General features: G+C 37.7%; 2 protein-coding genes across 12 annotated transcripts in view; both read left to right on the top strand.

Annotated features, from left to right (window-relative positions):
- Nucleotides 1–846, top strand: part of relch (RAB11 binding and LisH domain, coiled-coil and HEAT repeat containing) — a 33,333-nt gene extending 32,487 nt beyond the window's left edge. For all 11 annotated transcript variants that reach the window (XM_056737909.1, XM_056737908.1, XM_056737918.1 and 8 more), the window contains one exon: nt 280–846. In XM_056737909.1, coding sequence (XP_056593887.1) covers nt 280–400 — 121 coding nt within the window. In that variant the 3' untranslated portion in view covers nt 401–846. The remainder of the gene's footprint in view (nt 1–279) is intronic.
- Nucleotides 847–3,349: 2,503 nt separating this feature from the next.
- tnfrsf11a (tumor necrosis factor receptor superfamily, member 11a, NFKB activator) lies at nt 3,350–13,606 on the top strand. Its single transcript, XM_056739105.1, has 10 exons — nt 3,350–3,632; nt 6,874–6,946; nt 7,265–7,390; nt 7,734–7,880; nt 8,705–8,795; nt 9,189–9,265; nt 10,226–10,333; nt 10,424–10,473; nt 10,712–11,429; nt 12,679–13,606. The coding sequence occupies exons 1-10, from the start codon at nt 3,558–3,560 to the stop codon at nt 12,963–12,965; spliced, it is 1,752 nt and encodes a 583-aa protein (XP_056595083.1). The 5' UTR covers nt 3,350–3,557; the 3' UTR covers nt 12,966–13,606.
- The last annotated feature ends 165 nt before the right edge of the window (nt 13,607–13,771 follow it).

The raw sequence follows: 13,771 nt of genomic DNA on the forward strand, positions 1-13,771 counted from the left end.
TACCATTGTAATTTTTCCTACTTTGGTAGTCAATCGTGGCCAAAAACTGTTTTTATTTTCAGGTGAACTGTTCCTTTAAGTCAGCTATAGCTGTTCTTTTTTGTTTAATTTAGTGCTTTTACATTAATTTATTTCATCATTATGCTCACTATAGTAAAATACAGGCTTTTATTGAATATGCTCTTGGCAGCGTCTTGGAGTATAACTATATCCCTCCCTAAAAAGCAGGAGTGCATTGTTTTCAGATTTGCTATCTCTAACTTAAATGTTTTCTTTCAGGTCCATTTCTATTGCGGCCAGTCTGGTGGGCGAGGACGCAAAGACCAAGTTTCTAAGTAAGATGGGCCAGCTGACGACCTCGGGTGCCATGCTAGCTAACGTTTTCCAGAGAAAGAAATGAGAGCAGCTCCTGTGTTTCCCACGATCCTGTCTGGGATCTTCTACTTGAAGTCAATCGTCTGCCTTTGTTTTATTCGTCTTTGAATTAATATATTTTAACATATTTATGTCTTAAAAATGTATTCCAGCCTCCAAAGAAATTTGCACTCATCTTTCTTTTATTCCCTTCTTTACATCACTACACATTCTTTCTTTTTCGAAAATGTGAAATTTGAAATGAAATCAAAAGAATTTCTTCCTTGTCTTGTTGTCTCTATCTGTTGCTGTGTCTCTGGAGAATATTTTCTATAAGTGTTTGGGGTTTTGTTTCTCTTGTTTTGGATACGTTCCAATCGTAAATAACTGTAAAATACATTGAATCAAGAGAACCGCACCTGATATCATGTATATTTGAAATCCGTGTCATACGATAATAAAAAGCGAAGACCACTTGTGTACTTATGTAAATCTGGCTCTTATTAGTTGTCCTTTGACCTGTTTTGGATGAAGTTCGTATTCAGTTTGTTTTTGCCAATAGCACACAGTGAGAGTTAATTTGACCTTTTTTCACACTGCCGATTTTGCCGTGCAGGCGTTACAAAAATTATAATATATTCGCACTCGAGTGCCTTTTAAGCAAATGTCAGTAGCACATTGTTTGTCCCAGTTCCTCATTTATAGGGTTCATATCAGTTTATATACAGCACAGGCCTTTAACCTTCACTCCAAGTACACATTATTATGGTGCCTAGTTTAAACTTTCAGCAGGTGTTACTACAATAAAAATATGGCCTTCAAATACTTCAAAGACATTACCTTGTTTCTGGAGGAAAAGTTTCAAAGTTCAGATGATGATAAATTATCTTTTGATTACATGGTCATCGGTTGCTATGAGGACATTTTTGTTTGTTTTTACAGAAGCCTTTGTTAAGGAGTCAATTTAATGACGCAAGGAGATCAAAATTTGCATATTAATTTTAATCTTTAACTTTTGTGTTTATCCAATGTAACTTTTTTCTTTCTTTTTTTAAGAAACAATCAGGCTCTTACAGAAGCATTTGCATAGCCTTTAATGGGGATCAGGTAAGAGGTTAACCAGGCCTCAGTGCTCCTGAGATTTGTGTCTTGACTATAGAGTCGATCTACAGTAGTATGTGTGGAAATTTCATCAGCAAGGATAAGTACTCACAAGTGCAGGACAAGAGTTGAAGAGGACTGTGAGTCAGAAATCTGGAACATTTCCAAACCCAAAGAGCAAAAGAGAGGCAGAATAAACCACAGGAACGTTCTGCCTCTCCTTGTTTTGTTTTTTTGCCCTGTTGACCATGTGTATAACTAGACAGCAAACACGATCAGAGTTCTGCCCAATATGCAACTAATTTGATGGCAATTTATAAGATGTTTTTGAGTGCAGATCCAAATATTGTAATACCACTACTCATGTTTGTTACTCATTCAATTGCAAAACACCAAATTCTTTCCTAATATTTCTAAATTATTAATAACATGTTTGGCTGTGTGTTATTTTTCCTGTATGAACAATTGGTCTGTTGTGACATCTCTAAACTGCCTGTCAAAACAGCTTTTTTAGAAAGGCCTCCAGGAACCGAGTACAGCGTGTACTTGATTTGCATGGGTGGCTGGGGGGGAGTTGCATGGAAGAGAGTGCATTGGTGCCAAAACATGCCCTTCAGCTTCATTGACGACAGTTATTCAAAGCAGCCTGCTGGATTAATGGGGCATACACGGCAGCTTTGAGCTCGAAAGGGAGAGTATTGCAGATTAGTGAAACTTCTGGCAAAGTTCCAGACACACTCACGCCCTAGAAGGAGTTTCTCAAAGGGGACATTGCTATCTACCCCAGCCAGGTTTACCTACCAACGATGGTTCGGAATCTAAGAAGTGGAATTACAATTTCAGTTCTTCCTTCAATATGTGCTGAAATACGATAATACTCAAAGATGTCCCTCAAGATGTCTCAATATTACAATAAGCTAAAACAAATGTATTTCTCATTGTTTTTTATTTCTTATTTTCTTATCTCAAATATCATTATGGACAATGGGGTGGAGTCTTGAAGTCAAAGGTTGAGATTCACTGATTTATTCATGAATAATACAGAATAAAAGTAAGCTTTATTTAAATGTTACAGTCTACAGACTTTCTAGGACTGACAGGATAAAAGCTACACAATTAAAGCTATGACACTAAATTAATTTGATAACCCATATTTGAAGCATGCAAGTTTTTTTCTTCTTAAATACGACGTTAAGTTGGGGCACACGTTTATTCGTGTTGTTGCCGTTAAAGTCCCCGTGAACCGGAAGTTGCGATCGTTTTTACTTCCGTATTATGACATATTTCCGAGTGGACAAAAAAAATCAAGGGGAAAGTGGGCGTGGCTTGCGTTTGGGAGGGCGTGGGGAGGAGTTGACAGATGCTCCGGCCAAACCCTCTAGATTACGTCATTTGAGATAGCCTTTTCAGGGCGGATGTGCATTTTCAGATTTTATCCAAAGATAATGAGGGTATATGAATTATAAAAAACACCCACATTGATAAGCTAGCTACTATTAACGCTGCAATATTTCATGAAAAAATTAAAAAAATATATTATAAGACATTTGCATTTTTGTATTGTTTATTTACAGTTCTTTGTATACCCGATGTGTAAATTATATGAGCTATTTTGCGAACAATGAGAATTTATAAAATTATTTATATTCAATTTTAATTCATATTTATTTTAAATATTGTTTAATTCATATTTAAAAAAACGATAGTAACCATCACAACTATTGTTGATGTTGTTTTAAAGCTACAGTATCTATATTTCGACCCTAATATTTGCAGTTGAATCACGTGTTGTCATATATATCAACCCAATCGTGTATTGAATACTTTGAATACGAGAAGGGGGAGGAGCTTGTGAGAGACTGGGCAGCATGCACATGACTCTAGTGCTGTGGAAAGACAGCGCGAGCTGCAGTCGAGGCGTGGGTGACTGAACATCATGGGACATGATCTCTGAGACTGGAACTTGGACACTTTTTCATCTCTTCTCTCTGATACCAACAGCGCACAGAGGACTCCTGTGGACCATACATACAATCACACTGAAACCCCAAAAACACAGCTGAGTCCGCTTTTACCCGGCGCGTGTTTTAAAGTTTAGAATAATGAGACTGGATTTTTCAGCCAGCTGGATATTTCAAGGATGGATCACGAACTTGGTGCTTGCTCTGTGCACGCAGGTAAGTTGTTTGCGGTTGTAACTGATGTGAACACACTTTTTTATCCTTTTCAATCGAAATGCGTTTATTTTAAAACGTCTTTTTATATTAAATATGACTTTTCTGTCAATATTTTGACGGGAAAAGCTGTCAGTGTTGTGTTTACTGGAATCCGTTTAGTCTAGCCCTCCTCCTCACCGCAATGCCAAACTCCGTTACTCTCCTCTCTTCTTGATTTGTTGAAACTGCTTGTACAGTTCACAAAACCTAGTAAACTACCTAACAAGACATTTTTCCCAAAACACTTTCATCCCAAAAATGCTGTAAGCACCTACAAGCTGAAAAGTTGTAATGGTTTCTGTCAGTAGGAATCATAATATGTTCCTTTAAAACCACTATAAATTCCTTTATGTTGTGGGTTTGGGTCTAATGATGTGCTGGTACCCATCCACCAGCAGAACCGATCACATTACCAATAGAGACCCACAGAGGCAATTATAGTTTCTATAAAAACCACTACATCTGTGATGGTTTCTGTTTTTTTCTTAAGCAGGACCGGTTTAGATATGTAGTCTCTCTTGTTCTTTTGGTGTAAGCAGTTTTCTGCTAGCAGTCAGATTTATTCTGTGCACTTTTGCCAGAGTTGGAATTGTGAGGGGAACTCCATATGCAAGGGAACGTCAATGGGATGTAACTCGCTCATGTTGTTTTGAATGATCTCTAAACCATAAGGGTGCTTGTGTGGGTTTTTTCCTACAGAACAATGCAAGGTTTCCCCTAAACATAAATGCGACCGTCGATTATGAAATGTGCAAAACAGGCATGTGCGGTTCCTTAAAATTCCCAACTTCTGCAGCATTCCGTTGAAAATTTACAAATAACCTTTTCAAAGTCATAGCCGTATTAATGCAACGTTCCCTATCGTTTCAAGTAGCATCTTTCAAAACTTGTATCGTTAATGAAATCATAATGGATGTTTCCTGTCTGGTTTGTAGGAGGCATTTGGAAATAATATAGATTTAAGAGTTTGTTTTGTGCTATCAAAATGCATTCATTCATTCATTCTGACAGCGAGTAAATCAGTCTCCCAGCTGTCTCTCTGTTATCTAACGGTCTATCAGGTCAGAAGGTTTTACTTGTTTTCTATTGCATCACATTCAGGTCTGAACTTGGCAAGTTGTGAGCAGAATTATACAAGAAAATGTTATTGTATTACATTGAATGATTTTTTCAACCTTTAATTGTTATAAATGTTGTTAGTGTATTCTTCAGGCAATAGACTTGCATAGACTTGCCAAATTCTTGATGTTGTGATGCTATTTTTTTTACCTAAACTGTGAGTCATATTTCATATGACATAGGTTGGGAAATGTCTTACAATATATAATATAGTATATTATACCGGTTTACCAAATTATTTTACCTATTTAATTTCTGCCTTTCTTTGCACGTACATAGACACAGTAACCTCGACTGATCTTATAAAATCATTTGAATTAGTGTGAGTTACAGCTCAACGTATCGTGCAACACTCGGCTAAACATAGTGATGTCCCGTGAGAAAGGCATCTCGTGTCCGGCGCATATTTTCTAACGTATAATTTTTCAGGGCGTTACTGACCATGATCTTATATATTTAGTCAATGAAAATATGTTGTGTCGCTCAAGCGTGGCCTTATGTTTAGATGCAGAGGGATCCGAAAAAAATTCTGAACATTCTTATGGGTTTCCTGTGTTTTTTCATCATGCTTCCGTCAAAAAGATTGTGGGTCTTGTGACAAGCCAAGAAAACCCCTTCTCAATCAAGTCCATAACTGCAATGTCCTAACAATAAAATAAACACTTCATCATTTACAAATTTAAAGTCAGTTTTGTAATTTGCTATACAATCATGGTAATGCATTCTTAAATATCATAAGAGCATTATATTGCATATAAACATTATTATTTGAATAGTGTGTGTCATCCACAGGTTGTGTATCAGGTCACCATAGGACCTGTTTTCATCATTTGAATAAAGCAGTTTTTTCCTCATAAGTAACTTATTTGTTTATTTGGTTACACTAAGCTTGACAGTTAACTTGTATAGGTAAAGGTTATGTCCTTTTCAACAGATTTGATAAAGAAGTCTTTCCTTATGAATTTCCATAACACACGTGGAGTTTTCCTGTTGAGGTGATGGTTAAATGCGCTGATCCATAAACTACGTCTGGAAATTGGAATAAGACTGGATATGGTCACATAGGAAAATGTTTGCTACTGCTTTCTACATTGTTTTAGTGGGATAAACAATGCTTTCATGATTCATAAATCGTCCTCTAATTTTAAAATACAGTCCATGTTGGCTGCCATACAAAACCTCAACATGACTAACAAGTGTGTTTATTTTTTTACAATACTTGGAAAAATTGTCATATTAATTTCAAGTCTGTTAAGAAATAACACAACCCTGCTCACCTCCGACAGTATGCTGAGCTTGGCACTATTTTCTTTTTATTGTCTTTTATATTAGTGACAGCTGGATTTTCTCATATTTACACTGAATTAGAGGATAGCGTATAATTTTGCCCTGCTGTTAAACCATGGAATGCTTTTGTGGTATCTGGAGGGATGTGGGTGGCGTTTGTGTCTTATTTTCCTTTTTTTATGTTCTTTCTACAGACTGCTGTGAGTTGAAAAATATACCCCTACATATACAGCCTTTCTCTTCTCTCTCTTTCCTTCTGATGTCTTTACCAGTCGAAAGAAGCTTATGAATTAAGATTGTCAATGGAAATTATGACAAGAGTAAAGATTCGAAAGTAAATTCACATTTTTTTTTAAGGTTATAGTTTAGTATATAAACTGCTTTAGGAAAACATATTTTGAAAGGAAACTGACTAAACACACTAGAATGACGAAATGTCAACCAGTAAAAAATCTTTCATGCATCTGTTGTTTGATGTCTCTTGGATGCATTTTAGTACAATTGCAAACAGGTTTCTAAATAATTCTGAATGTAATACAAGGTAGAGTACATTTGGATGTATTGCCCTGATACTACATTTGACCTGTGATGTCATCTTTTGGTCATTTGAAGATTTAGTTAGGCTGAAACCCTGTCTCTTACACACAGTAAACATCTATATTTAAAACATCCCATGAGTCCTCTGAGAGCACATCTCACAGTTACACAATTATTCCAAAAATCTACCTCATACTCAGATGTTTCTGGTACGTATGTGACATGTTCCTGTATAACATTTGTTTCACGTTTGTTTCAGACAGGATTGGCCAAAACCTGCCGTCAGCCTGAGTATGAGCACAACGGGGTATGCTGCAGCAAATGTGAACCAGGTGAGTACACCCTGTCGTACAACAGGTAACACATTTAACTTAATATCTGTCTGATTATTGGAAGTGATTTATAAAGGCTGTGTGTGAAAGGTCAGGTTTAAATAAAGAAATAACTGCTAGTGCCCATTTTTCCGAATTAAAAAGCAGAAGAAGAGAAAAGGGAAGAGGTCCACAAAAATCCACATAAACCATGATCTATAAACACTTCCACCCCACAGATCCGGAGGATTTCTCTTTGTGTTTTGCATTGTGCTTGTTGTTTTGGCCTTTATCTGATTTAATATCTTTAATTGTACAACTGATTTCTTTAAAATGCAGGAAAATATGTTTTCGACCATTGCACTGGCACCTCTGGCACAAAATGCCGGGGTTGTGGTCGTGATGAGTACCAGCCGGACTGGAGCAGTGACATGAAATGCATCCCTCAGAAGTTCTGCGACGGGGGTCAGTCACCTCCTTTCTGAAACGAAAATATATGGGAATATACTTTCTGGAACATATAATGCAAAAAAATAAACGATACATTGCCAAATATGTGACCCAGTCTGTGAAAACCCAGCTTAAAAAAACAAAACTTTGATTCTTGTTTTGTCAAAATTAGATTTTGAGACTTTAGTATGGATTTCACAGACTGGGTCACAGAACCAAGTGCTTATATTTGATGAAAAAATACACATATATGAAATGTGGACATTCTTTATGTATTGTTATATATATTGTATACAATATATATTAACAATGTTTTATTCCATGTATTTAAAAATATATATTTTATATATCTTTGCAGGTAAAGGCTTCAACCGCACTCGTCCACACAACCCCATTGCGCCCGAACCCTGTCGATGCAAACAGGGTTTCCACTGTTCCTTAATAAACTGCGAGTATTGTGAGGCGATTGAGAAATGCCCTGCTGGAGAAGGAGTTGAGATGCGTGGTAAGAGCCTGTTGTGACTGAACGGGTTGTGGGCTCATGTAAAAAGGATCAAACTGTGCTGTAATTCTCAAGTGCATCATATTTTGGGCGTTCAGGGTTTTTCCTGGCTCAAAATGAGGCGGGGTGGTGCCATCCTGATCTTATACACACGTAGGCCTACCGTACCACATCACATATTAAAAGTTCTAATAGAATGAGATGAAAATGACAATTATTAAGTTATATAAAAGTTATTGTTGATCAATAGCGCTTTTAACCATTTTCGCTATAGCCAACTGAATTATATAAGTTAAATCTTACTAAATGGCTAAAATTAGCAAAGCTCATTCACATCTTGCATTCTCTGTGGTTCACTTTAAATGATTCAATGATCTCTTATATTCGTAAGTCATGTGGGAGTCGTTCTGAACGCAATATGCGTTCATACCGGCGAACTCGCTGTGTACCGTACGCGCTGATGCAACGTTCCAAATACCAGCTATAAACATTGCAATGATGTACAAGAAATTAGCGCCTCAGTGTGCTGATAAAGAAACAGCCCCTTTACTGTGGCGTGATGTCACAACTGCAGTTATAAATGACAGTCTGTTAAATGCACACAGGATTTCTTGTAAAGAAAACATAAAGGTTTAGTCTAGGAGGTGGCCGCCTAGAAAAATCCCCTGGTTTGAAAACGTTTTGTTAACATGTTTGTCCTGAGGGTACATTAAAGTGGTGTTATTAATCATTTTTTATCAAATCTTTAAAAAGTCTTAAAATGATAAGCGAGAACACTTCTGTCCCTCTGTTTCTAAATTAACATACTTAATCTCTCTTCATTTCAGACAAAGCGTCAGACCGAGCATCCTGTGTCCCGTGTCAGTATGGATTTTTCTCAGATTCCTTGTCGACAGAAGTGTGCAAGAAATGGACAGAGTGAGTATCTGTGAGGATCAAAAACTTTGTGTAAAATTCACAACTCCACAGGTTTAACAACAGATGGAAGTGTGGGCCACAAACGTGCTTGTTCTCTGACTCACGTACGCAGACCTGTGCTTAAACAGGACTCAAAGTCACAGCTTTTCTTCTCACGGGCACACTGTTTGTCTGAAGGAGGTCACAGGAATGCTCAGTCATTTTTTCAAGCCCCCGCAGTCTTACCGCACTGTGGTATTATGATTAATTACTCCACCACTTCCCCTTGAAAGATCCCATTTTCTCTGCTTTATTCTCTGTGGTCACTTTTAGCAGAGAAAATTGGGATTGATCAGGCCAGAAGTGACCAGGCTGTTGAGCCGCCCTGTGTTGATATGTCTCATTCTCTTCCAGCTGCAAGGCCATTGGCAAGACTGAGAAGCAGCCAGGCAGCAGTAAGACAGATGTGGTGTGTGGACTGCATTCTCCCGGTAGGTTGGATAAAGTGTTGTATGTGTGACCTCAGGAATAGGCGCCTATTGAAATCATTTGTATTGTGTCAAGTTCCATGATAGTTTTATTAGAAGGTAAAACTGACTCACACGACTGTGAAATGGCGGTGAAATTTACCGAGCTGCATAGGAATCACAATTTACCTTTATTGCCAATAACGGTGATATTAAAAACCACGGTTATCAATATATCACATGATAAAATCATTAAAAAAATTAGCTGGAGAGCCACAACACTCTCTCTCTGCCTCTCAACACATTTAAAGTAGGGCTGTCAAATGAATAAAAGTCTTTACATAATATATGTATGTGTTCTGTGCATATTAAATACATACACATGCACATATTTAATATCAATGTAAAATATTAAAATGAATAAACATTTATATTTAATTTAAATTGTTGGTAAATATAAATAATACATGTCAATTTTCCTAAAAACAGTATGTATACATGTATGTGTTTATAAATACATAATTGTGATTTAATGGTAAAAAAGAAAAAGGAAAATAAACAAAACTGACCATGAATTATTTATTTAAAAAACCCATGTAATTGGATACCACAGTAATGTCTCATTGTCAATTCTTGTGGCCACTATAACCCTGCAGTGAAGGATAGCTGACATATATGTGCTCTAAAATATTCTCAGGCTGGAGTTTTCTTCCAAAGTTTATTTGTAAAATGTAATAATCTTTAATAATAACTTTAAAAGCAAATAATGGAATGTACTGGAAAAAACATTATTTGAAATGGTAGCGAATGTCTACTAGAATTATTCTGGTTGCCTGTTGCTCAAGCTTTCATTAGATGTGAGAAAAACACACCCAGCTGACCAGAAAAAGTCTACGATGACCTTAATCACTTGACCATCATCACAAACTGATGACACCTGACTATAATGAGTATTTAATCCTTTTTATTGACATACTCCTTCAGGTCCTACGACACCCTGGATGGTGGTGGCCATCCTCTCCGTCATCATCGTGGTATCTCTGGGGGTTCTTTTTCTATTCTGCTGTAAGGAAAGGATGACCTTCCTCTCAGGTAAATATTGTTCTGGATTAAGTTGCTTTATTACACATCGAGGGATTCATGTCTATGTTGTGGATTAAAGCTTTTCTTTTGGCGCCACAGTAAATCTTCGCACGTGCGTCCAAAACCTGAAACGAAGCAGAAACCAACAGGTGAGTAAGAATGCCAAGACATTGAGAGGTCTGAGGAAACGAATGTTAAAAAAAGTAAATGCAAAGTTTGATACTCTTCGACAAAAAGTCACATGTCCTTGCTTCCATTAAAGCACAAAAGTTTATTTTTGAAACAGTCTCTGATGATGTTGAGATTTTTGTTTTGGTTTCTACCGTATAATATAAAGTCACAGACCTCACTTGCCTCATATAAATATAAGTGTGTTTTATTCTTTAGGAGACTGTGATACCTTCACACTGTCCTACTGGTGCGCAAACCTGCCCTCTAATTTGCCAAGAGAAAACCCCTCCAGAGATCACGTGTCCCAGCACCGTGTTAACCATCAACGATGAAACCTCCACTGACAAGGAACAAGACCACGACCAAGCTGACACATCATCAGGGAGCTCCAGTGAGGATTCTGGGACTGGATCCGCATCCCCGCTGTCAGGCAGCTCCTGCAGTTGCGTGCTCTCCAAGGAACCCATAGAGGTCGGAGAAAACGAAGACTGTAGTCAACTGGTACCAACAGGCCTGTCAACCTGCTGCTCCTGCAGGACAGGAGACGCTGCTGGTACATCAACAAAAAATGTGCAAGCGATCAGTTTAAAAGAGCCTGCGCTATGTGAGAACTGCTCTTCCGAGGGCTTGCCTGCTTGCGCTGGCGACTGCGTTTACATGCAGCGCTCCCAGGAAATCTACCTGGACTACAGCAGCCCTGCTGGTAAGGACACCATGTCGGAGATAAGAGGCAACAGAGGTCGGGTCGAGGGGCAATATAGACAGAATGAACCCTGTTGCTGCAGCATAGACTCCACCACCATTCCTCCCTTGCCGTCTGTGAGCGCTAATGACCAAGGCCTTTCGCTGATCCACAGCAATGATAATAAGCTGTCTGACCCGGACGCAGACACAGAGTATCAGAACCAGTGCTCGGAATCTGCTCTAACATCTGGTAAGAAAAAAACACTTGAAAATAAAACATTTCAAAGAAACACATGTCTGTGCGTGTGAAGTATTAGAAGTATTGCTTCACAGACATTCCCAGATCCGCCAGCATTGTTATATGATTATATTCCTGTTGGATAAATATGATGAAAGATTGGAAAAGTAAAAAAGTAATAATCTTACAGGAATAGGGGGTTAGAAGTGCACAGTGTTGCAATTGTTCCAGTTGTTTGATTATGCAACACAGCCCCACCTGCATGTTTACACCTGTATAATATAAACTAGTTTGTTGACATTGTAAATCACATTGGATTAAAGCGTCTGCCAAATGCATTTAAAATGTAAATAAGTCAGTATGGAAGTGCAACAAATGTCTAATATTTCTATTAGGATCTAATATTTTTTTAGTATTATTTACAGTTATAGGACCAGTGTGACCATTATTTTTCTTCAGTAATAATTAGAACAAGCACATTCAGGTCATGTGTATTCAAGTAAGAAGTATTGGAAGGCACGCAGTGTCAGGAGTGGGTGTAGAGTCCATTTTAATCCAGCGGTAAATGACTAAAAGATGTGTGAAACATGAGTCATTGATAGTCTGTTTGTCTGGAATATGTATGTTCTGAAAAACGGGAACCGTTCATTCATCCTATATACAGTTTAGTGGGGGGGACAGTTAAAGGGATAGTACACTTAAAACGAAAATCCTAAATCGTTTACTCACCCTCATGTCACCTGTATCCAACCTTTTTTACAAAAGAAGATTGTTGGTAACCTAAAACATTCACCCCTTATTGACTTACATTGTATGGACACAACAACATTCCTCCAAATATCTCCTTTTTATGTTCTTCAGAAGAAAGAGTCATATAGGGGAGTCATATATTGACTGACATGAGGGTAAGTAAATGATGACAAAAATGTTATTACGGGCGCACTATCCCTTTAAGTTTCTCAAAAAAAATACTTGTTTATAACAGGTTCAGTCATAAGCTAAAAATGTAGGCTGGTAAACACCAAGCTCTATTCATCATGTGTTCCAGACTATAAATACGTTTCCTTGTATGGTTTAAAAACATAGATCTGATTACCAAAACATGCAAACTGTTTGCTTTCCAAACTTGAATAGGTTCAAGTTTTACGCTTAAAATTCATCTCCAGGAAAGAAATGCTTTTGGTGTTCATGGAAATATTGCTGTCTCTACTTCTGCTTGTTCCGCAAACATCAACACTGATGTTTTCCCTATTTTCGGCAGGTCAGGTGACGGGAAACAACAACACTACTTTTATTTCCAGCGGGCAGGTAATGAACTTCACTGGTGAGGTCATTGTGGTGTATGTCAGTCAGACGTCACTGGGCAGCGGAGGGGCGACGGAGGAACCTTTCAGTTGCCCGGTTCAGGAGGAATCGAATGATGACAGCCTTCAAAGTGAACCCAAATCTATCCAAAGCACATCACCCCAGGCCAAGAACAAGATCGGCCATTCACAGAGACATCTGCCTGTACAGGAAGTGACCAATGACTGGTCCTGGCAAAAATAAGAACTGAGTATACTTTTACTGGACAGGAATAGACTTATTTCAACCATGGATTTTTTTTATTGATAGGTTTATCGACAGCCCTTATAGCAACTTGAGTGCTATTTCATGAAAAATGCTATGCATTTGTTGACCTGTGTATTTATACCGTACTTTTTGTTGGTTTGCAGTGAGCATTGAATGAATTTGATGAAAGGGAAGATCATTGAACATTGAGAGTGGCTTGGTGCAACAGTAAGCCAAATATGACGTTAGCAGAGCCAGAGAAAGCATAAGTAAAGCCACCAGAACAAAAGCAGGGTGTTGCTTTCTCTCTGCCTTGTTCAGAAACTCAGCGATTGAACAGTACCTCATTGAAAGACGCTTTTTAAGTTTCTGAGCTGATAACAGTTTAAAAAGCTACAGGGATAATTTACTATGTCTACATGTATGAATTTAAACCATTCTTTGTAAATGTTAAATCATTTTGTTTATTTATCGTGCCGTTTGTGCCGCTGACCTGACAAGTCTGTCTGACTGGAGCAGAAAAAGATAATCATTGATGTTTTGCAAGAGCATTAAATGTATATAGTGATTGAAAACTGTTGTTATGAATACACGAGTAGTGATTTTCTATGAATGCACTTATTACTGTAAATAAAGCTTGTTTGTAAGAAAATCATTTTATTTAAATGAGTGTGATGGAATGGGAGAGGCGTTTAGGCGAGCGATAAGCAATGTTTATTGCATAGTCTATGTGGTAAAACCTTAGTCTTTGAGTAAAACCAATGTTGATACATCAGTTTAAATATAGCAGTTAATTGCTACCA

The sequence above is a fragment of the Triplophysa dalaica genome, chromosome 23 (assembly GCF_015846415.1).
Source record: "Triplophysa dalaica isolate WHDGS20190420 chromosome 23, ASM1584641v1, whole genome shotgun sequence".
In the NCBI taxonomy this organism is placed as follows: domain Eukaryota; kingdom Metazoa; phylum Chordata; class Actinopteri; order Cypriniformes; family Nemacheilidae; genus Triplophysa; species Triplophysa dalaica.

Coding starts and splice junctions, on each gene's coding strand:
- tnfrsf11a (XM_056739105.1), top strand. CDS start 3,558: ATGAGACTGGATTTTTCAGCCAGCTGGATATTTCAAGGATGGATCACG. Junction 3,633..6,873: donor TGCTTGCTCTGTGCACGCAG/GTAAGTTGTTTG, acceptor CGTTTGTTTCAG/ACAGGATTGGCCAAAACCTG. Junction 10,334..10,423: donor AAGGATGACCTTCCTCTCAG/GTAAATATTGTT, acceptor TTGGCGCCACAG/TAAATCTTCGCACGTGCGTC.